The sequence below is a fragment of the Amphibalanus amphitrite genome, unplaced genomic scaffold (genome assembly GCF_019059575.1).
Source record: "Amphibalanus amphitrite isolate SeventyFive unplaced genomic scaffold, NRLGWU_Aamphi_draft 000192F_arrow, whole genome shotgun sequence".
Taxonomy (NCBI): Eukaryota; Metazoa; Arthropoda; class Thecostraca; order Balanomorpha; family Balanidae; genus Amphibalanus; species Amphibalanus amphitrite.
In genome coordinates, this window is record NW_024881687.1 from 452,479 (window position 1) to 479,530 (window position 27,052).

General features: G+C 51.4%; 1 protein-coding gene across 2 annotated transcripts in view; it reads right to left on the reverse strand.

The window, feature by feature from the left end:
- LOC122384506 (serine/arginine repetitive matrix protein 2-like) overlaps positions 1-27,052 on the reverse strand; it is a 45,775-nt gene that overhangs the window by 17,820 nt on the left and 903 nt on the right. For both annotated transcript variants that reach the window (XM_043372011.1, XM_043372012.1), the window contains exons 2-11: positions 25,117-25,407; positions 23,402-23,905; positions 22,927-23,064; positions 22,219-22,355; positions 18,653-20,165; positions 17,613-17,717; positions 16,128-16,304; positions 3,548-3,753; positions 3,009-3,175; positions 347-585 (exon numbers count right to left, since the gene is read on the reverse strand). In XM_043372011.1, the coding sequence (XP_043227946.1) occupies positions 347-585; positions 3,009-3,175; positions 3,548-3,753; positions 16,128-16,304; positions 17,613-17,717; positions 18,653-20,165; positions 22,219-22,355; positions 22,927-23,064; positions 23,402-23,905; positions 25,117-25,407 (3,477 nt within the window). The remainder of the gene's footprint in view (positions 1-346; positions 586-3,008; positions 3,176-3,547; positions 3,754-16,127; positions 16,305-17,612; positions 17,718-18,652; positions 20,166-22,218; positions 22,356-22,926; positions 23,065-23,401; positions 23,906-25,116; positions 25,408-27,052) is intronic.

The following is a 27,052-nucleotide window of genomic DNA, read 5'->3' on the forward strand; positions in this document are numbered from 1 at the left end:
TAAAATTTACGATAAAAAACATCGCAAAAACGTAATATCGTTATTTTTTCTAGAACGATATTGCTCAAAACCCGCAAACCCGCAAAAAAAGCACGCAGAAAACGCATAGTGTAGCCAGAACTTTAATTACACTACCTTGCGGCATACTTAAGGAGAGCTGAAACAAACACAAGCAATATGCCACGGAGACAACCCGGGTCCGTTCCCCATCACATAAATCCAGCACCATTTCAGTGTCTGCAGACACTCTCACTCCGTATGAGCAATCAGCTAATGGCATCCATGGATGTGTTGATATGTTAGACTGCGGAGATTAGCTTGATGAAATGCATGTGCGTCTTCCTACCTTGAGCGGAGAAACGATGGCTGGTCGGCGCTGCTCGGGCATCTCCGTCTGGGAGGCCCGCTGGCGCTGCTGGCGGGACGGCTGGGCCGCCGCCTGCTGGCCAGCCTGCTGTCCCGTCTGCTGCTGCGGCGGCGGCGGCTGCTGCTGCCTCCTCGACTGCTGCGTCCGCTCCGGCTCGTCATTACCCTCTTCTGCGGTGCTCATCATGTCCGAATTGGAGTCCTTGAAACTGTCCAAGTCTGTTGACAGATGGGAGGCGATTCAGCGGAATCGTTACTCGGCTGAGAAACGAGACGCAGGTAAAAAGTTCCTGATGTTTGCTAACGTTGAATAATTTTCTCGTTTCGGCCAATGTGGATGTGTTCAGCATAATGAACTCACTTGGAAAGTTGGAACTCATTTCGGACCACAAAAAGTTTTTTGTTGGGCCTTTAGAGAATGCGAGAGAGACGACGGAATATCTGATGGTGTGGGTAGAGTAAGGTAGGAATACTAAGCCACCAAGAAGTCACACTGCCACACAGTTTCTATGCAGGAATTGAACCGTTGCCTTCATAAATCGATTAATGAAGCACAATTAGTAGAATTAAGTAAATTATTGGCCGGCCATAATTTAACCAATGAACTTCCATCCTTTGATAAATTGCTGGCCGTCCCGAAGACAATCCCCTCCCACTCCATCGCCGCTGTGTGTCTCTCGGCCCCCCTCCCTACACTGTAAAAAAAGTTTAGCATTTGGGGTACTAACGGCCGCTATTCGTAGCACCTTTTAGCGTCAAAAGAACCCTACGACGTATTTACAAAGAAGCATGGTGCTAATACTGTGCTAATGATAGCTAACGTTCCCATCAAATATTATAAGTTTAGATCACCTATTCTTCTACTGAGCTTAACGTCTACTTCTGTTAGTACCCAGTCCATCAGTGAGTGCTCTTTCAAGCTGGATTTCTAATTAGAACCATTTTAAGTGTTTTAGAAGTTGGTAATGCTGAATATGGTGCTTACGTTAGTATCACAATAGAACCGGACATGCTTACAGAGGAAACAAATTTGAAATTGGCGCCAAAGAAAGTAGCTAAGCCCTGCTTTACAAATCTCTGGGAGTCTTATCACCAGCCCTTTAGCACGTTTTGACGGCGCAGAGCGATATGCGCATGCGCGTGCCAGCTGTTTCCGGCCACGTGTTGCGCCATTTTAGTGGAGTCCGTTGGTCGTGGTGGGAGTGTGTGCACGTGCTCCGGTATATGAAGTGAAATGAAGTGAAGTGAAGTGCTCCGGGCACATGCCACCGAGTGATAGCTCTGGATTCTGGAATGATAGCTTAAATCAGCTATTATCGGTGGAATCCGTCGTGCGTGGCATGGGAGTGCGTGCCCCTGCTCCGGGAGGCAGTGAGGTGGAGGGAAGTGCAGTGCAGCAGTGCAGTGAAGTGAAGTGAAGTGCTCCGAGGCCGGGTGGTACATGAGCCTTTGCCACCGACACATGCCACCGACGCCGACGTTGATCGACTTTGGTGAGTCTGACACGTTGTATCTTTTGACATTATCTTATATTGTTTAAGTGCTTCATATTCCGACTTTGGCAAATCGCGCTTCTTGGTCTGAAAGAAAGTTGTGTTGTTTGCGAAAATAGCTCCCAACAGAAAAAAAAATCTTGGAACTGATCCAGTTTTTTTTTGCTCCAGGCATGGGGCCTGGTCAGTTCTTCCGTCGACTACCACTTACAATGGAGGACAACTACGACTACAACACGGGGTCTCCGGTTCCGTCTATCACTAAACGCCGTCTGGTCGTGGATGAGGTCGAACTTATGGCCATGAACGGAACGTCGGTTCAACGACCCCCCCCCCGCCTCCCCCAGTCGTTCTCGCGTTAATCGTCGGTCACTGCGAGTGTGCAGGCATATGAGCGACCTTTCGTTATTTTCCGTGCGTTTGTTTGTGTATATATTTACATTTGTTTTGCATGCAGATGATATGAAGTGTTAATAAATGTTCCATTATTATTTTTTAATTTTATAATGTGTTGGATGCTTGAAAGATGCACTTACACGGGAATATTGCAGAATGCAAAACACAATCATTGAGACTTGCTAGTTATCACTATTCACTTATCTAGGATATAACCTTTTTTGCACGTCTTTTCGGCCTTACACAATTTCCTTTTTGGTAATTGATTAGTTTTTTTTTGCAGTAACTAGTGAAAATATAAGCTGCTAAAGAAAGCAGTTTTTGCGAACTTTTCATGCAGCAGCTTTAACTAGTATAGATATTCTACTTTCAGCCCCAATGCTTTCGTTAGCATTATTCTACTTGTCGTGGGGAAACAATAGCGCTAAAACGGTTCATATGTGAGTACGGAAGGTACTAACTGCATGCTATTCTTAGCACCTTTTAAAGTTTAGCACCGCTAGGGTACTGAAAATTGGTCTAGCAGGTGTAGGGTACTACATTTAGTATACGGGTGCTAAACAAATATGGGTACTTATATTAGCACCTTGATACTTAACCAGGTCTCAGTTAAGTACGAATAAAATGCTTAGCTTAGCACCGCTAGGGTACTGAAAATTAGTCAATTGAAAAGTACCTCTATGGTGCTAAACTTTTTTTACAGTGTAGGCTCCCGGCATCCCCACCAACGTGTTTGTGTCGTCTCCGTCTCACCCTCGGGGCGCGTCTCCGTCTGCTGTCGGGCCGGCTGGGCCGCCGTCGCCGCTCCGCTCGCCGTCGTCTGCTGCTTCTGCTCCTGTCGTAGCTCGCTGGCGTCCCCAGCACCGGCCGGCGCCGAGTCCTGGGTGGCGTCAGTGCGACCCGTCTCCTGCCAGTCGCTCCTGAACGCACGGCCGGCACACACGGCTGTTAGGATCTTATTTGCAGACGGGAAACAACTTCATATTTCATTACATCAATACAATTTATCGCAGCGTCCCTATTTTGCATAGTAATGATGCATCAACTTAATTTTGTCGTAACTCGTATCATATGCGTATGTGTTATCAAAAGTCACGCGTATTTAAAATAGCACTTCCATCTCTTATTTCCGTTCAGCCATACAGCAAACACTTAATTTCGTACGTTGACGGGCGACGGACCTGCAGAACTGCACCATGCATATCACATGAACCTATATACTCGTCGTACAGTGTGCATGACATTCTCTATGCAATGCATGTCACGACGACCCAGCGACCATCTGAACTCACGTGTTGCTCTGGTCATGCAGTCCAGAGCCGGGTGACGGTTTCGGGGAATCCAGCTGCGTGACGGACGTGATAGAGTCGATCGAGTGACGATTCGAGTCGACCTCGTGACGCAGCGTGATCACCTCCGTCTCCAGCCGCGTCAGCATCGAGCTGAGCGTCAGCACGTTCGGTGCCGCCGCAGAAGCCTCCTTCTCCTCGGTCAGAGCCTGGCGGGCAACAGGAGCGTGGTCGGGTGGTGAAACAGGAGCGAGAGTAGGACGAGACAGGAACGAGGGCGGGTTGAGAGCGAGGGCGGGGTGAGGTGTTAGGTGGGGTCGATGCAAGGTAGAAGTGTGAACTCATACATGACATGGGGTAGACTAGACAAGTGCATGCATTATAGCTGCATATCGGCGGCATGTCGCATAAAACAGCTGAGACGCTTCATAACCCGGCCTTACGCGAAAAAGGTCGTCCCATAGCCTAGGGGCGTGACGTCACCGGAGCATCAATTTCAAGGCGGATTGAACCCGTGTCCCTTCAGCCGGTGGCTAGCAGTGCTAATTCCCGCGGCTGATCGAGCACTCCTGAGCTACCGCCGAGTCCCCCGGGTGGAAGACGGTTGACGCAAAAGCTGACAGAGGTCAGCTTTGATCCAAAGACCGGCCAACACCCACGGACCACGGTGGACGCATTAGCGAACTGCGTCGCAGCTGCGGCGATGGTAGAGACTAGAGACGCAACTAGCTCCTTCATCTTCCAGTTTTTCTTTATTTGATCCATCCTGTATCCGATTTGAAGACGCATTAAAGTGGCATTGCTTCCGCCGTTCCTTGCAAACAATTATTTATAACATACCAGCGCAAGACGTTCATGCGTCCAATTTCCACTTGCACCACTATTTAACATACATCGACCTTTGACAATGTGCACTGTTCCTTACTTCACCGCATTGCCAAAATTGTCTCTAGATTTGTAAGCCTCGAGCTCGCGTGGGCGGCCGCCGGACGGCCACCAGGCCAGCCGCGTCCAGTTTCCGATGACAGCGCCGGACTGTTGCGTAATATTTCTGTCAGCAACACCGGACCATAGGTCGGTAAATCTATTTTCCGCTTCCCCTTCGAGCTGCCAGCAAACATAGAGACAATTAGCTATGCTATGCGTAACCAATCTCAGCGCAAACCTCACAACCAAGTCCCTCCAGGAAAACACTGTAGCTGTACAAAAAGGGGCTATTGGTATATTCAGCCCAAATGAACACGACACAAACACACTAGCAAGTATACAAGTCTCAACCGAGACTGCCCTGCCAACGGGCCGCCACCCCTCCCCCCGCGCGGCGCAATGGTGTCCCCACCCAAACTAGAAACCCTGTCGTGTGTGTCCTCCCCCGGAAAAAGTCCTAACTAGAAAAAAACCGGGGGACCTAGCTGGGGAAAAACCACATTTTGTGGAAAAAACCCATCTTTATTTAAGAGTGTGGTGCGTGTAAAAAAAAAGCCCCAAAAATGGTGGTGGGTGGGTGGGAAACGCAAAAACATTTCAGAGCGAGAACACTGCTGACTTGCGTCAGACCGGGCGGCTTAGAACAGAGTGACCGCGCAAATGCACTCAAACCCCGCGCCGTCACCGTCACGTGACACAAGTCGCTCCACCAATCAGATGAGGCCGCCGCCTTAGCGGCCTTGCCGCCCGGGGGCGCAGGCGGCCGCCCGCCTGCCGCCGAACGCTGCTCGCAGAGGCCGGCCCGGCTCCGGGGCCGCCCCAAAGAAGACGCTCGTTGTGTCGCGGAAAAACCGGTTATATCTTGTCATATATAACCGGGCGTATTTTCCGCTTCCCCTTCGAGCTGCCAGCAAACATAGAGACAATTAGCTATGCTATGCGTAACCAATCTCAGCGCAAACCTCACAACCAAGTCCCTCCAGGAAAACACTGTAGCTGTACAAAAAGGGGCTATTGGTATATTCAGCCCAAATGAACACGACACAAACACACTAGCAAGTATACAAGTCTCAACCGAGACTGCCCTGCCAACGGGCCGCCACCCCTCCCCCCGCGCGGCGCAATGGTGTCCCCACCCATTCAATACATCCACCCAGACACCAATGCGCCATAATAAAACACCCCCTTCCCGAAACCAGTAGACCGAATGGGGGATACAAATTAACACAAAAGATCTACAGTCGCCGCCAGTGTCGAGACCAGTGGCGGAACCCACCCAAATACGTGCTTGGTTGAAGGAAGGTAATTAGTTCCTCAACCTGGCCCGAAGCTTACCAGAAACGCCACGATCCCTTAAACCTGCCAACATGAATGTGAGCGATACAGCGGTCACCAATGAAGAGCAATATTACGGCATTTATACCGAAGCCCTCACAGGACTAACAACCAGTAGCATTAGCCACTACTGCGATGATAGCCTCCACCAAGTAAAGGCCCTCGATATACCCGCCGAAAAAACAACCATCCATGAGTTCTGAGGCATCTGACAACAGAAGCTGTATTCTCCTTTACCTTGAACCCTATGCACATGCCTTTCAGCGCGACCATTAATTTTCCCATAACTTTGGAAGGGGTTAGAACAGCATCAACGAAGGTCGTTGACAGCCGCCCAGCAAAAAAGGGGAGGGCTCTCAGCCCGCTCCAGGAATCAGGCTGTTGTAGGAGGGGACGCCCGCGGGCAGACTAGCGAGCTGCCCAGAGGCCGTGTAGAAGGGACACCCCCGGGCAGACTAGCGGGCTGCCCCGAGGCCGTTGTAAAAGGGGACACCCCCCGGACAGACTAGCGAGCTGCCCCGGGGTCGTTGTAGAAGGGGACACCCTGGGGCAGACTAGCGAGCTGCCCCGGGGTCGTTGTAGAAAGGGACACCCCCGGGCAGACTAGCGAGCTGCCCCGAGGCCGTTGCAGGAGAGGACACCCCCGGGCAGACTAGCGAGCTGCCTCGGGGTCGTTGTAGAAGGGGATACCCCCGGGCAGACTAGCGAGCTGCCCCGGGGTCGTTGTAGAAGGGGACACCCCCCCCCCCCAGGCAGACTAGCGAGCTGCCCCGGGGTCGTTGTAGAAGGAGACACCCCCCCCCCCCCCGGGCAGACTAGCGAGCTGCCCCGGGGTCGTTGTAGAAGGGGACACCCCCGGGCAGACTAGTGAGCTGCCCCGGGGTCGTTGTAGAAGGGGACACCCCCCGGGCAGACTAGTGAGCTGCCCCGGGGTCGTTGTAGAAGGGGACACCCCCCGGGTAGACTAGCGAGCTTCACCCAGGACTTGCAGAATTGGGCATCCCAAGATTCTCCGAATGTCTAGGGCAATTACCCGACCTGAATACCAAAAAAACCCGCTTTTGAAATCTGATAGTATCCGCATCACCCGCCACGGGCAACAAGCTTGCCTTTCCGCGAAGATCCGGATTGATCAGGGACCAAATGACCAGCATACAGACAGCCCCTACGCTGTAAACAGGCCAATATGGGTATAAAGGTTGCCGCTGCTTCCTAGCTCGACACGTTTAGGAGGTGCTTACTGCCTCCAAACGCCGAGCTGGCTCAATGTCACCCATAGAAGGTACAGTAACTCACCCACCAACCAACCATAGGCAGGTCCTGAGTGACGTCAACTGATGCCGGCGAGGGGTACCCCGTACCAGTGCCCCAAACTTTGTTGATCTAGGTGTGAAACGACATCCAAAAGAAAATCATTTTTCACTCGCCTCCATTTTTTAATAGCCCATTTTTCACTCACAACTTTACCAACAAAAAGCATTTGCATGGATCGATAGCCATTTTACTTCCCACATACCAGCCTTGCATTAAATTTTGCTGTACATTCTTTTTCCAGTCTTTTAGGCCTTATCTAACCATCAATTTTCCACCCTTATCCCTTATTTGGTGAGTAATTTGCATAGACCCGGGAAACAGGTGGGCAGCGGGTCGCTTGCCCCCCCCCCCCCCCCACCTGAGAGCCGAGGGGACGGCGCCCCCTCAACATTGAGGCAGCGAGAAAGGATCTTTCCTCCCTTTTCCGGACTTCCCCTCTTGTTTCCTTTATACATCTAAACATCAACACCCGGCATTTTCCTTGCCATCTGAATGGTTTCTGCTGTTACAGTATCGATTTGACATCTGCCGTTGTCATCCCGCTTTTGTTTGGGCCTGACCTTGGCCATAAGTTTGGCAGGCCAGCTTTTATACTGGACCATTTTGAGTCAACCTGTAGAAATACCTAACGTACAACGTGGTAAAATCATTGCTACAGGTATAACACAGGTTACCCGCTCCGGGTGTAAGGGAGGGGTGTGGGGCAATGAGTGCACTTACGTGGCGTCCTTGGAAGGCCGGTATGGGATTAAAAGCTCAGCGACACTAAGGGCTTGTGGTGTCTTCGGTTATCGTTAGCACCCTCAGAATCACCGGCGTAGGGCCCTCAGAGCCGCCGGTAAGGGGCCTTTAGAGGCACTGGTGTGGGAATGTCATGCAGGTGCCGGTGTGGGCGCTCAGAGGTGCCAGTATGATTCTCTCAGAGGCGCCGGTGAGGGTCCTTACAGGCGTTGCTGTGGGCCCTCATAGACGCTGGTGTGGAGCCGTTACAGACGGGTGTGGGGCCTGAGCTGCTGACGCGAACCCTCTACAAGCCGGCAGGGGGTTCTCAGTGACCGGCAAGAGGCCCTTAGGCCAGCAGAAGAAGTTCTGTGGGGTCCTTAGAGACCGGCATGGTACTTTCATACGCCGGTGGGGCCCTGAGAGTCACCGGACCGGTGTGGGGCCCTCAGAAGTCACCAGTGGGTGGCAGGGGCGTAGGCAGGGGGGGGCCACTGGGCCATGCCCCCCCCCCTTGGGCGCCAAAGGCGCCCTCCAATCGCAAATGCAATTGTGATATAATCGAATCGAAAAACAATCGCGACTGGAGGGCGCCCTCCAATCGCGAATGTGTTTACAGGGAAAATACGGATGGAGGGCGCCCTCGGAGGACGCCCATTCCAAATACGCCCTCCAAATACGGTTGAAGGGCTCCCTCGGGCGCCCTCCAACCACATTTGTAGGCTGTAGCTCTCTAAGCGTAACGGTGGTCGCCTATGTAAGCCGCTGTCCTGTAAATAAGCGCCCTCTCACCCGAAGGCGCCCTCCTGTAGGTCGCCACCCTGCTACACATTGCCGCCCTTCTGCTGATCGGCGTCCTCATAATTATTGGCGCTCTCCTACCTATTGAGCCCTCATGTGAAATTTTGAAGGCCGCCTTTCTCCCTTTTGGCACCCTCTTGTTCAGTGCCGCCCTCCTACCTATTGGTTCCCTAGTCCTTCCTGTTGAATGTTAATCGGGGCCCTTCTCCTATTGGCGCCCTCGTGTAGATCGCCGCCCTCCTAACCACTGGCACCCTCCTGTTGATCACCGCCCTCCTATCCACTGGCACCTTCCTGTTGACCAGCGCCCTCCGCACAGACGCCCTCCTGTTCGTGTCATCCTCTTGAGCAAAGGCGCCCTCCTCACCATTGCCACCCCCATTTTAATCGTCACCCTTCCGCTCATTGGCGACTTCCAGTTGATGACCGCCCTCCCACCTATTGGCGACCTCTTGTTGATCGCCACCCTCCTATTGGTGCTCTCCTGTTCCTCGCCACCCTCTTACCTGGTGGCGCCCTCCTGTTGATTGTTGATCGGCGCCCTCCTACCTATTGGTGCCCTCCTGTTGATCGCTGCCCTTCTATCCATTGGCGCCCTCCTGCTGCTCGCCAACTTCCTACCTATCGGTGCCCTACTGTCGAAACTCGGGATGTTGATCGGGGCTCTTCTACCTATTAGTGCCCTCCTGTGGATCGCAGCCCTTCTACCTATTGGCAACATCCGTTGATCGCTGCCCTCCTATCATTTATTTACTCCTTTGGCATGTTTTTCAACTTAGTCGTTCTATTGCACATAGTTGATGTCTTGCCTGTGAAAACTGCCACAAATGAACGTGCATTCAGCACAATGAATGAAGTATCTATACCTACCAAAACTATCTACGCTCTACGATGCATAAAACACGTCTTTGGTCTTAACGGATTGATCCTACTTTACGTGCATCATGGCATCTATATGGATTACGATTAAGTATTGTCAACAGGTTCGGGCGCAACAGCAGGCATCTGAAGTTTCGGTGATTGAAACTGGTTATGTGGGTACACTGTATGCATCTGTGAGAAGGCTATGAAGGCTGGTCTGAGGTAATTTGGATGATGTTTACGCATCTCGCGCTCCGGTATCAATCCGATACGGTGATCTGGTGCGTAGATATGCCACCGCCAATAAACTTTTATACATCGACACCCATGAGCCAAGCTTTCTGTACAGTTTGTGTGGCAGCGGCCCGACCCAACCTTAGGTATTTTTTACACCTTCCAATTTGGTAAAAGAGCGAGAGGAGCTTTGAACAGTGATCGTATAAAAGGCGTGCCTAAAAAGCGGAGGAAAAGGTTGTTTTCAAAAATTTCGCGCGCCTTCGGCGCAGCATTTCAAGAACACTTGACCTTTTGTGACCTGGAGTATAATGAATACACACGATGCAAAATCAATGCAGCACGACCTATACGAGGTTACGCAAAAAAAAAACTGGTGGCATGGTAAAAAACGCCTCCCAACCCCCCAACCCCCACTGAGCGATTTTTTATCTCGCGACCGTATGGCGCCCTCCTTGGGTGAGGTGGCGCCCTCCAAACCCTTGGCCCCCCCCTTCGCGATTTTCTAAATACGCCGCTGGTGGGTGGCCTATAGATGCGCAGGTATTGGGTAGGGTAGGGATTAGGGTCCTCGCTCTCAGAGTCGCCGATATAGGGCATTAATAGGCACTAGTGTAGGCACTCAAGAGTTGGGGATGTGAAACCCTCAGACACCGGTGTGGGCCCTCATAGGCGCCGACTAGGGCCCCCACAGTTGCCGTTATAGGGCCATCAGAAAAATAATTGTGGGACCATCACAGGCAGGAAATGCCCCTAGAACTGGGCCCTCATAGGCCGGTAAGAACTTTCAGAGGCCAGTACGGGCCTTGGGAGACCACTGAGGAGCCCTTATAAAGGCCCAGGAGGCCCTCAGAATCCGGCGTAGGGCCCTTAAAGAGATCTTAGTGTGGCAATTAGGGTCCATGAGGAGCTCTAACGAGCCCCATGGGACCCTTCTATATGGCCATTGTTAACCCCCAGTGGTCAAATAGCGCCGCAGGGCCCCTCAGACCCGAGCGAGGCTCCCTTTGAACCCGATGGTGAGGTGGGGTACGTGTCCCCTTAGACCCCTAGCTACGCCACAGTTTCATATGCATCATGTCAGGTATTTTATATGCTCACCCCCCCCCCCCCCCCCCCCCACCTTGAAAATTGTTCCCGGCCCCCTAGGAATTTTCCTTTGACCACCCAAGCCAAAATACAATTTTGGGACACTGAGGGGAACTCCCTGTCCTAACAACGCATACTGACTTCCTTCATTTTAACTATTAATGATAGTACCTGACCTGTATTGTTCAATGTTCATTCGCTGTTTTGCAGGAGAAAGGTCATCTCATATTTTATAGCGACAAGTAGAAATAATTTGCTAAGAAATAGACCGCTTTGAAGATAGTTACAGACGATTTAACAACCCTCAGCAGCAGCAGCAAACCAAGGTTGAAAACACGTCTTACGTTGGACTTGCTATAGATTCATTTTTTATCTTCGGGCTTCGCCTAACGATTTTATCATAATTTTATTACTATCATAGTATCTCACTTTCCACCAGCATTGCCCTCATGTCCCTATTGGTGGAACCAAACATCCCCTCAAAAATGCCGATATCGCCCATGCCCAAGCGTTCACAATCCACCCTATCGGGTCCCCTAGAACCTTCATTAACAGATATGTATACCGGGCCCCGTACATGGAATAACGTACCTTTCAAAACCCCGGCCACCTTGGCCTATACCTGACGATGTCCCGTAAGACCTGCTAGGCAGCACCACTGGAGCTAGATGAGCTGGGAGGGGTCGGAACTCCCTCAGCTGACACAGGAGCTGTGAAGGAATCCTTCAGCGGCCAGAGAAGACTCTGGCAAAGCGGGCCGGCCCCGCCGAGTGTGCCGATCCGTCGCCGTTCAGAGTCGGATGCCAACCACCAAGCCATGGAAGAAGAAAAAAAAACAGATTGTGTCACAACCATTTTTAGCCGAAATCTCGTATCAAAAGGGGGTCTCGTATACCGGGGCCATTTATCTCACAATGCGTGTGATGACATATCGGCAGGATATGCATATTGCATACCAATATTACTATGATGATTGTCGCTTATGCATGTCTAGGCAAGGCTCTATTGGCCAACGACAAGAAAGGCACCTCACTCTGGCAAAAAAAAAAAACTATTTACAAACGCCACTACCATAAAAAAACGAAACACAGTTCACTCGTACCTCAATGCAGAGCGAGAGCCACACAATCATGGGCTACCCTAAAATTGCATCCTAGAAAATGGCATGCCTACCTACTGCAGCCTTTAAACATGGGTGTGAAAACTTCCTCTGGGTAATAGCCTGTAACTTACTATGCTATCGCTAATGCATCCCAAAACCATCTTATATAATTCCCCATCTAATCCATAATATCCTAGTCCGCCGAGACTTATCACACCCAAACTGGGTTCCACTGTATCACCTCTGTACCTCCATGTATCACCCACTAAACCTTTCATTCCAACCTATCAACACCAGATAACAATACCAACTTAGACCAATGCCATTGCATTGGTTATCCTTAGCATGAACTCCATTTACCCTCTCAAGTCTCACCCGGTAGTTGGTACCCTTGTTATCAACAATCCCTAACCCACTCAAGGCCGTCCCACTAATGAAAACCCCGCTCGGACACGCTCGGACAGAGCCAACATCACCAGCAGCTCATTCTCCACGGGGTACGCCCACCTGGCACACCTTACGCCAGTAACCGTTCACCTGTATGGGAACCACAGTTCAACCAACACCAGGCACCACAAAACGGCAATTATACCAACTCTCTGCACAACCACCGGCCAACACCACGTGGCCACCAAACCCTACGCCGGCCAGGCCGTGCACTCTGAGCTGCTACACCGAGAAAGCATGAGCTGATTCCACTCACACGGAGTGTAGAATGGCAAAGTCCGGCGCTCCGTTCCAGGGAAGAAACAAAAAACAGTTACAGCTATGTTACACCTAGCAAATACCTACACCCAATCTCCCAAAATCTGAAACACACCAAGCCTATTTCTACCAGCAGTCCAAGTTTCGTTGTTTCATCTAACCTTCAAAGAACCTATAATACCGGGCATTTGCCGACCCATTGCTCATCGACCCTCTCTTACCGTGATAGCATAACATAAACACAAAAAACCAGACCTCATGCCGAAAATGAAAAAATAAGACAGAAACAACAAACCAGTAAAAAATAAACATAAAAACCCCGAAAGGAAAAAACATGCTCGTCAATCAATATAACATTGATATAAAACCGAACTTATACTCCCCTTGATGTCTTCCAGCTTCCACTGAACACGACCGCAGTAAAACGCAAAAACATTTCAGAGCGAGAACACTGCTGACTTGCGTCAGACCGGGCGGCTTAGAACAGAGTGACCGCGCAAATGCACTCAAACCCCGCGCCGTCACCGTCACGTGACACAAGTCGCTCCACCAATCAGATGAGGCCGCCGCCTTAGCGGCCTTGCCGCCCGGGGGCGCAGGCGGCCGCCCGCCTGCCGCCGAACGCTGCTCGCAGAGGCCGGCCCGGCTCCGGGGCCGCCCCAAAGAAGACGCTCGTTGTGTCGCGGAAAAACCGGTTATATCTTGTCATATATAACCGGGCGTATTTTTGTGCTAATAAAGTGAACGCGAACATCCTACGAGATGTCGGAGAGGAAAATCTGAAAATTTCGCGTTATCCAATAGAAACTACGACATTTTCATGCTTTCATTTAACCCATTGTTGAGATCTTTAACCCTCGCGGGCCCGGGGGGGCGTTTTTCGCCCCCCCCCCTGGCGAATATTTGCGATAGCTCCCGAACGCTTAGGGATAGGAAGGCGAAACTTTCAGTACCTTTTCTCCCATCAATTTGACATCTTCTGAAGTAAAAAATTTGGACCTAGCCCCCTTGATGACGTCACAAGGTCCATTTTTCTAGACCCCTGCACGGCAAACTTCGGCGTCACAGACGCAAACTTCAAATAGCTGCTAAAAATAGAGTTTTAGAGATAAAGACAAATTACGAGCACGGTTGTGTAGCGTTTGACATAGAAAAAAATAGAAAAAATAGTTTTGGTGACCTGAGGTCAGAGGTCAGGTCAACGACCCCGAAATGTGGTTTTAGTTTTTCGCAAATAACTTCGACAAAAATGGTCCTGGAGCTACGGCAGTGGTACCATCGCATTCGCCTTGTCAAGCCGCGTCGAATGATATATATTTTGTTCGGAAAAGGTCAAATTTTATGTTGACCTCATGTGACCTCGAATGACCTCTGGTTGACCTTGACACATGAAAGGTCGTTTATGATGGATTTGTACCCGCTGATCACGAATCTGGCATCTATTTTCCTCTAAGCCTTCATTTAGAGCTTCCGGATTGCAAAATTGTCTTATTTATTATTACTAACTTGAATCAGTGAAATAGCCTCTAGCAGGGATACTCTTCTGTGACCTTGACCTTTGAGCAGCCTTGTATCGTAAGATGAACCACAAATAGGGCACTGATAAGCCTCAAAACATTTCAAAACATCTTGGAAGTTAGCACGCAAGATATGCGAAAAAGTGCCAAGTTTGAGGTCAATTTTGAGCGTGACCTTGACCTTGACCTTTCACTTTGAGCACATTTTCAGAATCCTCAGATTCTCTTCTTTCGTTTGACAGCCAATTTTGCCGGTTTGATGCAGCCTGCCGTCCTCTAGAAGGCTTACTTTGAGATCACTACACATGTGGCTGTTTTTGCCTTTGACCTTGACCTCTGACCTTGAAAATTGACCTGAGGTCAAAAATGTTAGGTGCATTAGAATCGTCTCGTAAGGACCTTTCGTTTGGTATCGCTTTTGTTTCCGTAGCTCCCTTATTTACGGAGTTAGACAGGGGGGGGGGGGCGAAAAACGCCCCCCCCCGGGCTGCGGTGGTTGGGATTACCCCCCGGGCCCGGCCGGGTTAAGCGCAGATGGACCGCCTTTTGTGTCGAAATCTATATTACTTCTTGTGTTCATTCAGGCTTAGCCTGCCGTCAACAGGCACTTGACCCACTAACAGCAAGATGAGTAAATGCAGGCCGCTAAGCTGATGTGCAAATTAAAACATTAATAAAATTTCTCTTCTGACATCTTGCCTCGCTGAAACAATGCTCGAAGCTTGTTTCAGGGTGTGGGCAACACCTGACAGCTAAAGTCACTTAAAGGGACCCTCCCACCTTAACATTAGTTTTGAGTTGAGATAGCCAAATTGGTGGCCATGGCCTGAAAATACCGGTTTGGGCATTCACAACATCGAAAAATGCTTTAATTCGGAGATATGGAATTTCAAACTTGCAGTTTTCGGATTCTAAGGGGCTAATGCATTGGTATGCCCCCTTAGAATTTGTGACGTCAGCGGAGATCTAACGATTTTTAAATCTTTTACTAAAACGTTTGGCAGCACGCGGTGGTATATGCTGCTTTGCGCGCAACAAATGCCGCACTTTCAAATAAAGTCGCTAGGAACAGCGGAGATCCCAAAAAGTAAACAAAAGTTAAAGTCTAATATCTTGAAAACCGGTGAATATTTTTCGATGAAATTTAGTAGATATTCATTTTTGCTCTTTCTGAACCGAGCGACATCACTTTCATGCCAATTCATTAACTTTTTTGAAGGTGGGAGGGTCCCTTTAACGAAGTTGATTTTAGTATTGACCCCGGGTAACCACTTCCTTAAATAGCGATCCGTCAATGATTATGTTGATGAACTCAGGTCAAACCATTTTATTAGCATATCTAATCTGAGAAGGGGTAATTTCCGCCGCGGTACTTTGCATTATGTACAGTGCATGTTTTCAAGAGCGTGCCATCTAAGCTTATTAGTCATCACTGAAGATTCATGAGACTTGTACCGAGCGACACTCCCCTTCATCCTAGTTATTAGAATCGGAATGAGTGACGTCGCATATCTAGCATGGCACGTGCAGACCTTGTGACTTGTTATAATAAATGTTATGAAAAGTTACCATACCTAGCAAGAAGAAAGCGCTGGGAAAATGTCTTTTATAGGTATGATGAGATCGGATCGGATGATGTATAAAATTCGTATGAAAAGTCGGAAGAGACTTCAAAGCCTTGACTGAACTAGCGGGAGCTCGTGAGGTGTATAGGAAACACAATTTAGATGCTACGTGGTGATAGGAAAAATAGTTTGCAAGTTCAAGGGCGAATGAAATAACCGTCAGAAACTTCCGAACTAAACTGAAACTTCCTGCATTGGAGGATGTGTGAGGGGTGCAATCTGCCCATGGGCAGATCGACGTGATACAGTGCCGTTTGTCGCTCCTCTCCCGAAGCCATCATATAAAACATGTAAAACTTCAGAGAACCCCAGCCGACCACACCCACCAACACATGTTGAGTGGCGACACTCACCTTCTCCCGACTGACGTCGCCCTCAAGGCGAGTCATCTTGTCGGTGATCTGCTCGAGCCGCGCGCGCAGCTCGTTCAGCTGCGACTGGGTGACTCGTTCGCTCTCCTGGACCCGAGTCTCGATCTGCTCAATGGCCGCGCGGGTCTCCTCGTGGTCCTGGCGCGTTTGTTCGTACTCCTGAAAGATGAAGACCGAAAGAGGTCATCCAGAAAGAGGTCTCTCTGTCCACTGTTCAGCATATATCCGCGACGTGTATTTAACTTTAAGCACGCCGCTTGCAAGCTCTTTGAGCCTGATAAATCATATAAGAAGTGATTTTATGATATTCTGAAAAAATAACAGCATCTTTATTTCGTCTTGCGAACGCTTCCGGCGGAGCTGGTGGAGCGCAGCCCTTATCAGTCACAATCACATGATAAACGCATGAGTTCAGAGAACAAGAGTCAAAGACAGCCTGCACTGAAAGGTGTCGCGCCTCATTAGGCTCATATCGCCCCGTTTCTCCGTCACCGCCTCTGCTCTATGCCGGTGTATGATCCCGTTCCGATTAGTCGCGAGCGGCCGCCGCCCGCGCGGGTTACAGCCGCCCAACCAGGCGCAACACGCCTTTATCCGCGGCGCTGACGCACCTGTCGTCATGACGACCATTCCATAACACGAGCGCTCAAATCCGGCCGCCGGCGGCGGGCCGACTGCCTGTCACGTGGTCGGATCCGTCATCTGGCATTAGTGGCGGTGGTGATTTATTCGTCCCGACACGGCTTCGGTCGCACGTGGATCGACAGTGGTGTATTTGTGACCGACGCCGCAGCAGTGTTGTATGAGCATTGAGCAATACTAGCGAACAGACCGCGGAGAGCCTTTTCTGTGTTACACCATATTTCTTTCGATTCTAGCAAGGATGCATCCTTTCTGAATAACACACAGGCTGTTTGTTAGTTCTGCAAACTTGGCTCAAGCGCGCGGTGTGTCTTTTGTTACGGCACGTCGTATAACGATCAGGCATGGCTATTGATAAAGCACACATATTTCTCGAGTTGGTATCACAATGAGTGGCTGCTCGGCTAATCTGTTCAGCATGGCCAGCTCTGCTCGGCAATGGAGCATATCAATATATGAGGCTGTGGGGAGTCTGCTCGAGGTGGTGATCCTCTAATCAGACTCCCGGGCTACTGTTACTTGCGATTTCGACAGATGCTAAGCTTGTCAACGTCCGCCCGCCACTGACTCCATCACTCCGCCACATACTCCAGAGTAACTCCATTGTTTACCGTCTAATGTGTCTTGTTATGTATGTATGTACGCTTAGATCAAGCTGAACTACATATTATTGCCAAGTCAGTGCTTACCACTGCAATCTCATGCCTAACTGCGGGAGCATCAATCGTCAGTGCGTCGAGCATCAATGCGGGAGGTCAATGGGTCGCAAGCGCCGGAGCTTCAATGGGATTTCATGTACATACAGAAACTATGTGAGGAGCCTACCTGCGATACAATGCCCTGTAGATCTTGAATGCTGGTCTCCATGCGCTGAATGTCCGACTGCAGACGGCTGGAGGCCTCCTTCGCATGCTCGTTGGCTGCAAAGTCCTGCGGAAACACAAGTTGTTCATTGTCCAAGGCTGCGAGCAATCGGAACAATAAAATATGCATTTGTTTCATGCAGTTTATGTGTGTCAATGCGATTAATATATCTCCAATGTTTGAGCATTGCTTTATTTGGTTGCGCTCTTGCCGTCTTTATATCCACCAGTATAACGCCTTATGGGGCGACTAACGGAGCGAGCGAGAGGGTGGGCCTTGCACGTGCGAAATTTCGAGGGGGTACACCAACTGACTTGTGCACGGCACCCAACTAACCGGTCTCTAGCGATGTGCCAAATTTGAGCACAATCGGCCCAGCCGTTCTCGAGATCTGGAAGCGGCACCCTGCACGTGCGCACGTGCAAAATGGGTCCCAACTGACTTGTGCACGGCACCCTACTAACTGGTCCCTAACCGTGTACCAAATTTGAGCGCCATCGGTCCAGCCGTTCTCGAGATCTGGAAACGACCCCTGCACGTGCGCACGTGCAGCAGCACCCCAACTTTAACACATGCAGATGAATTATCTGATGGAGACCTAACTGTGTACCGAGTCTCAATTCAATCGGCCCAGCCGTTGTGCCGTTATTGAGGTTGCAATTTTGGGGGTTCTTAAAAAATGTCCAACTTTACCACGCGCCACGTGCGGTGGTTGGCAAGAACGCATGGTGGCCATCACACCACAGAACTTTTACGTCCAAGTGACATTCAGTAAAGAAGACCGCTTGTCAATCGGATGTCCCGTTCCTAAGATATTAGCTTTTGAAGAGCGTCCCCACGGCCGGCCGGCCGGCCGGCCGCTCATACTCAGAAATTTCCGTTAATCTAAGGAAAGACTCCGCTCGCTTCGCTCGCTCCGTAACAATTCAAAAGGAAATCGGCAAGTTAAAGTATCTCCGATAAAATACCAGCGATACCTACTAGCTCATCAAATGACGCACCTTCTGGAAGCTGGTCTGCAGCTCCTTCAGCTCCGCCAGCGCAATCCGCAGCTGCTCGTAGTCCCGGCGCAGCAGCGTCGTGTTTGAGGTGCTCGGAGCCGCCGCCACGGCCGGAGCGGGGGCGGGGGCGGTGGCGGGGGCGGCTGGCTGCGGCGGCTCGGCGGCCGGCGAGGTCGGGGACACGGGGCCCGTGCTGCAGGCCGGTGTGGCCGCTGTGTCTGCCGGCGCCGGGCTGGGTTCGGTGGGAGCGGCGGCCGGCAGCTCGGCCGGCGCCGGCGCCACGCAGTCGCGGTACTCGGAGCCGTCACTGCCCGTGTGTTCCGCCGGGGACGGCTGCGGTGTATAGCCGGTGGACGGGCTGGCCGGAGGGCTCGGCGTCTCCTGGTTCTGAGCTGTGTCCGCCGGAGCGGTGTCCCGGCTCTTCAGTGACGACCGCCGAGGTCCCAGCGCTACTGCAGGCTGGTCCCCGGAGCCCGGACTGACCGGCTGGGCCGCCGGCTCCTCGGCGCAGCGCTGCTTCTTCGTGGGCACCTCACAGGAGAAGGATCTCTCCACCTGACGAACGGGACTAGTGACGCGCGCCCCGCCGCGGCTCGGCGAGCGAGGAGTGCCCAAACTGGCAATCTCCGTGTCCGACTTCGGCCGCGGCTGCGGCGAGGCCGCCTCGGACGCGTCGCTGGTGGTTAGCAGCGGCAGCGGCAGCGGTGGCACATAGATGGTGCCGGCCGGACTGCGCGGCGGCGCCTCCGACTGGAACCCGCTGTCCTCGCCGCCCGCCGGCTGCTGCTTATCACCATCGGGCGAGCCGTCGGCCGGCGGCAGGTCCAGGGTCAGATCGCGCTGCTGCTGCAGGCGGTACAGCCACGGATCGTCCCGCGGGGCTGCGCCGGAGGCGCCCGAGGCCGCCTCCGGCTGGTAGAGCGTGTGGCCCGACTCCCAGTGGAAGCCGGGCGCCGCAGCAGCCAGCCCTCCGCCAGTGGCGCCGTGCAGGTCGGGCTCGGCCGGCGGCTGGACGGCGGGCCTCACCGGCCGGGGACTGGCCAGCTCCTGACCGCCGCGACCACGGCCGTCCTCGGCGCTGTTGAAGCTCTGCACGCTCATCGTGTCTCCGCCGCCCGAGCAGCGTTTGCGCCTAGTGGGCCGCGGCTGCACAGCACGCTGTTTGGCTCCCAACTCAAGATCGACCTGCATCAGTTTACTGTCAGACTGAGCGGCGGCAGCGGCGGCCGCCGCGGCAGCTGCCACCGCGTTCAGATCGGCGGGCTGCGGCACCACGGGGAGACAGTAGACGTGACTGGCCGGCGGCGGGCTGAGGGCGTGCTTGGCGCGGGCGCCGCGTGCCGGGGCGGTGGCTCTCCGTTCGGGAACCGCTGCCGAGCCGTCTCCAGTGGTGCGCGGCGAGCGGCGTCGGCTCAGCGTCGGCCGGCCGCCGTCGCCGTGCGGCTCGGCCGCCCGCCGCCGGCGCTCGCCCTCTTCGTCGCTGGATTCGGCGGCGGCAGCACCCGAGGATTTCCTGCCGGGTGGATAGGCGGTGATGCGGGGTGTGACCGATGATCAGCACGTGATGGATCATATGCAGATTTTGATTCATGCCAGCCAATGTAGAGTGAATAATGTATCATGCGGCTCTTTGTGAGGCTCAAGGTCGGCATAAAAGGAGAAAATTACAACGCCTATCTTGAAGGGAAAATGTCGTTCGCCCATAACCTATCGAAAGAAGTGCGGCTGCTAAATACGGCTCACAGCTATGATTCACGAATAATCACTGAAGTTTTTGATGGCTTTCCAGCAAATTGTAAAGCTACCAGCTACATCAGGATTTGTTTTAGCTGAACAGCGAGTCGGAATGCATGCAATATGCTAATTTTCTGGTAAGGCATCTAACGGGTTTTCTACATTGTTCTTCAACTGGCCGGCGCGGCCACACTAAGTGAAAGCTGAAACTGAGCATTCCTACACTGCGCGACAGCTAACGAGATTAGGCTGCATTCCTTCCGCAGTGAAGTTTTCTGGTGCATTTGTATTGCTCCTGCAAAGTTTCAAGGTCTTAAGTCACGTTCTCACGGTCGTAATGCATAGCTCTCGTTCGCCAAAACAACTGAGTCAGTCGCTGTGCCAAGTGGAGAACCGTTTATTTTTAGTATTTCCGGAGAAACCGGATACTTCTTGGACAGAATACTGACGATGTTCAAAAGTACATCGAAAATAATTGTCAATGAAGAGATGAAAATTTGTGTCGATTAATAGAAAAACGTGATCTTAAGCGATTTATTAAATCAAGTGTAGGTCATTATGAAGACATTGTGTACAGTTACATACCTCACTCTTCCTTTGCTCTTAGGTTCAGAGTTGTCGCAGTAAACAAAAAACGTCCTTGCCTCACCATACATAACCACCACCACCACATTAGCCGGTCCCGTATGCTGCTCAGTCGGTAGAGCGAATCATGGACTCCGCGTGGTGAGAGCACGCGTTCCCGGTTATAACAGTCCGGGTTCGAAGCGCGACGGGTGCTTGACGTTTATGTGCCTTCTGACAGGCATGGTTGCGCTTGGTGGTAGGCCGTAACCAGGCGAAGTCAGTGAGGGGACCGGCCGTGCGCGGCTATATACGCACTACGCATACGCACTTTGGACTCTGAATTCTGCCATAGAACCGGACTTGCGCGATCGGGGGGTAGAGGGTAGGGTCAACGCAACAAGCTTCGCTTCGCTCTGTCCTTGTGAATCCTTCCAATCAAAAGGTTCGGACTAAATTTAAAAAAAGCAGAATGCATCTTTTTTCTTTTTGAAGGCATGTTTATCGACACGAAATAAATGTACGGCGAGGAATTAGAGTTTAGATTTAAGTCTTCGCAAAAATCCCCCGTAAAACTTTGCTTCATTTTGCAATTAAAACCTGTGCAGCTCCAAGTGCGGCTACTAAAAGCCAGCACATGACCGATGGCGCTTATTTTATGCTCTAATTTGGATGTCAATGAGTGGACGTTCCTTCCAGCCGAATTGCCAGCCGGTTACTTTCACTTTGAAGGAAGCGTATCGAATCGCGGCCTTGAAAGCGTACTTTTACGACTAAGATCGACCAGTCTTTACGGATGATCGAAGGACGATTAACTGCGTGGGCGCGTTTGCGTTGTCACTGCCGGGTCCTTACCGCCTAACGACCCACTTCACTGCAGTATAAGCTTGTTCGGGTACATTTCGTCGTGGGAGTCCTCTATTCTTGTACTTCGCCGAAGCGCAATGACATATTACTGGGAGTCGATTACGGCTAGCATTTACAGTGCTAATGAGCCATCATTGAGTTTCTGTACGTCAAGTTTCCGTATTAGGACACTTCAGGCCGACTCATAGATATCATTCTGAAACGTTTACAAGCTAAGGTCTTGGCTACATAACGTAGTTACGTTTTATTTCAAATTAATATTTCATGGAAAACTTAAGAATCCTACCTAAAGGTATGTAGTCGGTGCATCAACAATTCATAACGACAGCCACATAGGTACTAAAAACCCTAGGCTCAATCCAGCTCCAGGAGCCGGCCTCCGGAAGTTTAACCCCACTCACATTTGCGAGCGCTGCGTCTTGGAGCGGCGGCGTCTGGGCCGGCCTCCCTCGCCCTGCCCGATGTCGGGGACGAGGCCGGCCGGAGCAGCGGGTGCTACCGGCTGCTGCTGGCCGCCCTCAGCTGCGTCCTCAGCCCTCTGAAATCAGACACCGCCCGCGTGCGATCTGATTCACATCGGCTTCCCACCACGGCGCGTCACACGCACTGACACCTTCAAACGGCCACTCGTGCCCCGGGGAGCCCGGTGCGCGGCCGTTCCAGTCAGAGAAGCCCCGGGAGGGTTCGCGGCTCCTCGCTGCGATTACAACCGCGTCGCACCTCTCTGAACCGTAATTACCCGTCGACCTGGTTTCAAATGACGCAATATTCAAATCAGTCTAAGGAGGAAGTACTCGCCGGCAGGTTGAAGTGACATCCAATTAGTGACGTGCGTGTTTCTCGGAAATTATGTCGCACAACAGCCTGTGCTGCCACGTCAAACTGGCAAGCTGCTACTCCGGCATAGAGAAGCTAATTGATGAGGACATTAAATATTTATGCATAAATGACACTAACCACTATCCACTATCAGCGAATACACGATGAAATAATACATAAAGAGCGCCGAAAACGGCCGCTTTCCTGAAGCCTTATCTTAACAATTAATCGTTCTGTTTTTACTCCTATTTTATCCATCTATAGGAGTCGGGTAATACGTAGTGACTGACCTTAGGGCTTTTTGCCTTTTTGGTGGCCTTTGTTCGTTTTGGTGACTTGCTGACTTTACGTGCCTTTTCTTTTTCTTTCTTTTCTCTGATTCCTTGTTCATTTACTGTTTCCTCAGCAGTTTCAAAACCCATGTTGTCCTGTAAAATACGGAAATATTCAAAAGAGAGATACTTAGCGCCTGTGCCGTTATTTTCCAGAACATCTTTAAGTGCATAGCTGTGAAAACTCATGAACTTTGATATGCTAAACACACTGGAAAGCAATAATCCGAAAGAAATTTGTCTGATTATGTTCTGAGTGCTATTCGATGTTCTGTGGTATTTTTACATGACTCGCCCAAACATCCTCAGTCAACACACGTCTTGGTTGAGCAAACAATGTCACCAGTCGCCCGTCTGTCCACAGTCCCTGGGCCGTCCGGCACACCGGCCACACAATCATCGACACGCGAGGAGCGGCGCTGGCACAACTCACGTCCGATGGCTCGGCCAGCGAGACGGCCGAGTTGTTGGGCTGCGGCGGCAGGGCGGGCGACAGGTCGGTGGACGTGTAGCCGTCGTCGCCGTCCTCCTCGGTGGCAGACTCCCAGGGCAGTCGGTGGCGGCGCGGCGACGGCGCACGGATCTTCAGGCGCGCGTTGATGTACTGCGGCGTGATGGCTTCCACCTTCTTCGCCTTCAGCTTCTTCTTGGCTGACTCTGGCGAGGATCGTCTCGGAGATCGTTTCGGAGATTTCGAGTCGCCCTTCTCTCGGCGGAGTATTTTCGGAGCGAGCTGGTCGGTCTGCTTTTTCAAGGCTTTGATTTTCTTTGCGATCAGAGCTCGTGTTTGTGTGGCGGTTTCCTCGCACGGCGTGGTGTCCGTTTGCATATCGTGCTCTTCGGTGAGGATCCTGATCGGTTCGGACAGCTGGAGTGCCTCCTTCTCCTGCACGGCGGCTGTGTCCTCGGCTTCATCGCCTGCCTCCTTTACGTCATCCTGTAACAGCATCCCGACCCGACGCGTGTTACTCAACACGTTGGCCTTGAATGTCGCCACCGCTTATTGCAACGTCTACGGCAGAAGGCCACACGCTCCCATAATAACTCGCATTAAGCTCAACGAGAGAAACGATCCAATCTCCGGTCGCGTCAAAACACCGTAGCTTTTGAGATATTAGAAGCGGCTCGCAAATGATGAAGTTGATTGAGCACTATGAGCACGTGACTGCAGTCACATGTAATGTGCAGTGTGCACTCACGTGCAGGCCTGGCTAGACGACGAGTTGTTTTCAAACCTCTTTAGTTTTTCCGTATTTCTTTTTGATGCCGCTTTTAGCTGTTCGAATAATGACTCAATCTAAATATGGAAATGAGGATGAACTTTTGCAAAGAACTGAAAATCTTCCCTTCAATCCAGTAGTTTGGGGTCCAGAGGCCAGTTCTACCAACAGAAAAGTAGCCGCCTGCCGGAATTTTTTGCCTAAAGACCGCTTCACCTAAGGAGCGTAAACGGTAAAGCCCTACCCCATCGCGCTTACATGAAGCGGTATGTGAAGCGGTCTTTAGGCAAACAATTCCGGCAGGCGGCTATTTTTCTGTTGGTAAAACTGGCCTCTGGCCTCAGATGAATAGATGCATTTAACTCTTATTTGTGCGTCTGGACATGAAAACATAGCTGAAAACCCTATAACCACTCAAGTTTACCAGTCTTGCCCACGTCCTGCCTAACTACATACAATTCTTCAAATTTCCTATTATTTGCTATACAGTGGTTCTTACTTACAGCATGTGTCGGTGCTAAGCCAAACTCTTTTTCTTCAAAGGCTGCTTAAAATAATATCGATGCTGCATCTTTTATATTTCTGACAATTATTTGTTTTAAGTTCGTAGTCCGTTTAACTAATTTTGGTCTTTGGTCATGTTCACAAGTCGTCAGTTAGTAGAACTGGCGTTACCCTGCACGTCCTGTCATTTCCTACCTATCCGCCTAGCGACTCAAGCGATTCTCAAACACAAACTACAACAGAACAAAGGGGTGTTCTTAACTAGTAGCTACTCTTCATCGGCGAAGAAGCTTACGCCCTAAGGTTTATTTGGCACAGCTATGCCAAATTAGTGGACAGTTATTTGCGAGAGGCAGAAGTGTTAAGAAAATAAGAGAGTCCGTGCCGCCGCGCGCCGGTGCGGCGGGTTCAGCGTCGAACTCACCACCAGGCTGGAGGCGGAGAGCACGGGCGAGTCGCCCTGGAAGCTGTCGATGAGCAGCTGGCGCGCCTGGCGCAGGAACGCCACCTTCTCCTGGTCGTAGGCGCGCTCGGCCTCCTCCTCCTGTTTGCCGATGCGCTGCAGACACTCGCCCAGAGCCAGCTTCCTGTGCAGCTTCTCGTCATCACGGCGCGGCGAGGCCAGCAGGCTGTCGGCCTCCTCCAACGCATCGAGCAGCGCGTCCGTCTGAGACTCCAGGTCCTTCATGCACCCTTCCAGCTCCTTGTTTCGCATCTGGGAATATGCGGACATGCGCTGAAAACGTGAGGTCTTGACTTGAACATATGCTAAATAATATTCCTCTTCACCTTGTTCGTGCGCTCGACTCTCAGCAAGACAATGCAAGCATTTAGTTATTTTTCATTTTCACTTAGATGTAATTTCAAAAAGCTTGTTGCGAGATAGAGTTGAATACTGAGACCGTGCGTCGTATATCGTTGCACTTTTTTACATTTTCGTTCTGCTTATTCGAAGAATAAGGTGCATCAGCTGGAGCTGTGTACTGATTATCACATAATCGTACTTACATAACCAGTAAAATGCCTTTCGGGGCGACACACGAGCGAGCGAGAGAGTGAGCCTTGCACGTGCGGAATTGCGAGAATATACTTCCAACTGACTTGTGCACAGCACCCTTCTAACCGGTCTCTAGTGATGTGCCAAATTTGAGCGCAATCGGCCCAGCCGTTCTCGAGATCTGGAGGCTGCACTCTGCACGTGCGCACGTGCAAACTGGGCCCCACAAAACTTTTGCACGGCACTCTACTAGCCGATCCCTAACCGTGTGCGCAATCGGTTCAGCCGCTCTCGAGATCTGGAATCGGCCCCTACACGTGCGCACGTGCAGCAGCACCCCAACCGTGACACATGTGTACATATGCATTGCCTCGTGGGTGCCTACCTACATGCCAAATTTCAGCGCAATCGGCCCAGTAATTGTCAAATGCCAGATATTGGAATTGTTACGAAAGTGACACCTCTTCGTTTTGCACTATCGCACGTGCATAAGGGCCGGGGTCACCCACATGCTTTGGTAATAGTCCAATGCTTAGAAGAAGGAATGAAGCTACCCCACAAAAATTACCGCAAGTTAAATCGGTCCAGTGGTCGATCCATGAGATATAAGCTTCGTAAATGCGTAGCCACAGCCGGCCGGCCGGCCGCTCATTACGGAGCGAGCGAAGCGAGCGTAGTCTTTCCTTAGATTAACGGAAATTTCTGAGTATGAGCGGCCGGCCGGCCGGCCGGCCGACCGTGCGGACGCTTTTGCGAGGCTTATATCTCAGCAACCACTTGACCGATTTACACGCGGTAATTTTTGTAGGGTAGCTTCATTCCTTCTACCAAGTATTGGACTATTCCCGATGCATGTGGGTGACCCCTTATGCACGTGCCACGTGCAAAACGAAGAGGTGTCAGTTTTGTAATTGTTGCAATATCTCGGTAACTACTTGGCCGATTGCGCTGAAAGTTGGCATGTAGGTAGGCACCCACTAGGCACTGCATATCCATGTGCCAGAGTTGGGGTGCTGCTGCACGTGCGCACGTGCAGGGGTCGTTTCCAGATCTCGAGAACGGCTGGACCGATGGCGCTCAAATTTGGTACACGGTTAGGGACCAGTTAGTAGGGTGCCGTGCACAAGTCAGTTGGGACCCATTTTGCACGTGCGCACGTGCAGGGTGCCGCTTTCAGATCTCGAGAACGGCTAGGCCGATTGTGCTCAAATTTGGCACATCGCTAGAGACCGGTTAGTACAGTGCCGTGCACAAGTCAGTTGGAGGTACCCCCTCGAAATTTCGCACGTGCAAGGCCCACCCTCTCGCTCGCTCCGTTAGTCGCCCCAAAAGGCGTTATACTGGTACTAAGAAATTTCTGTTA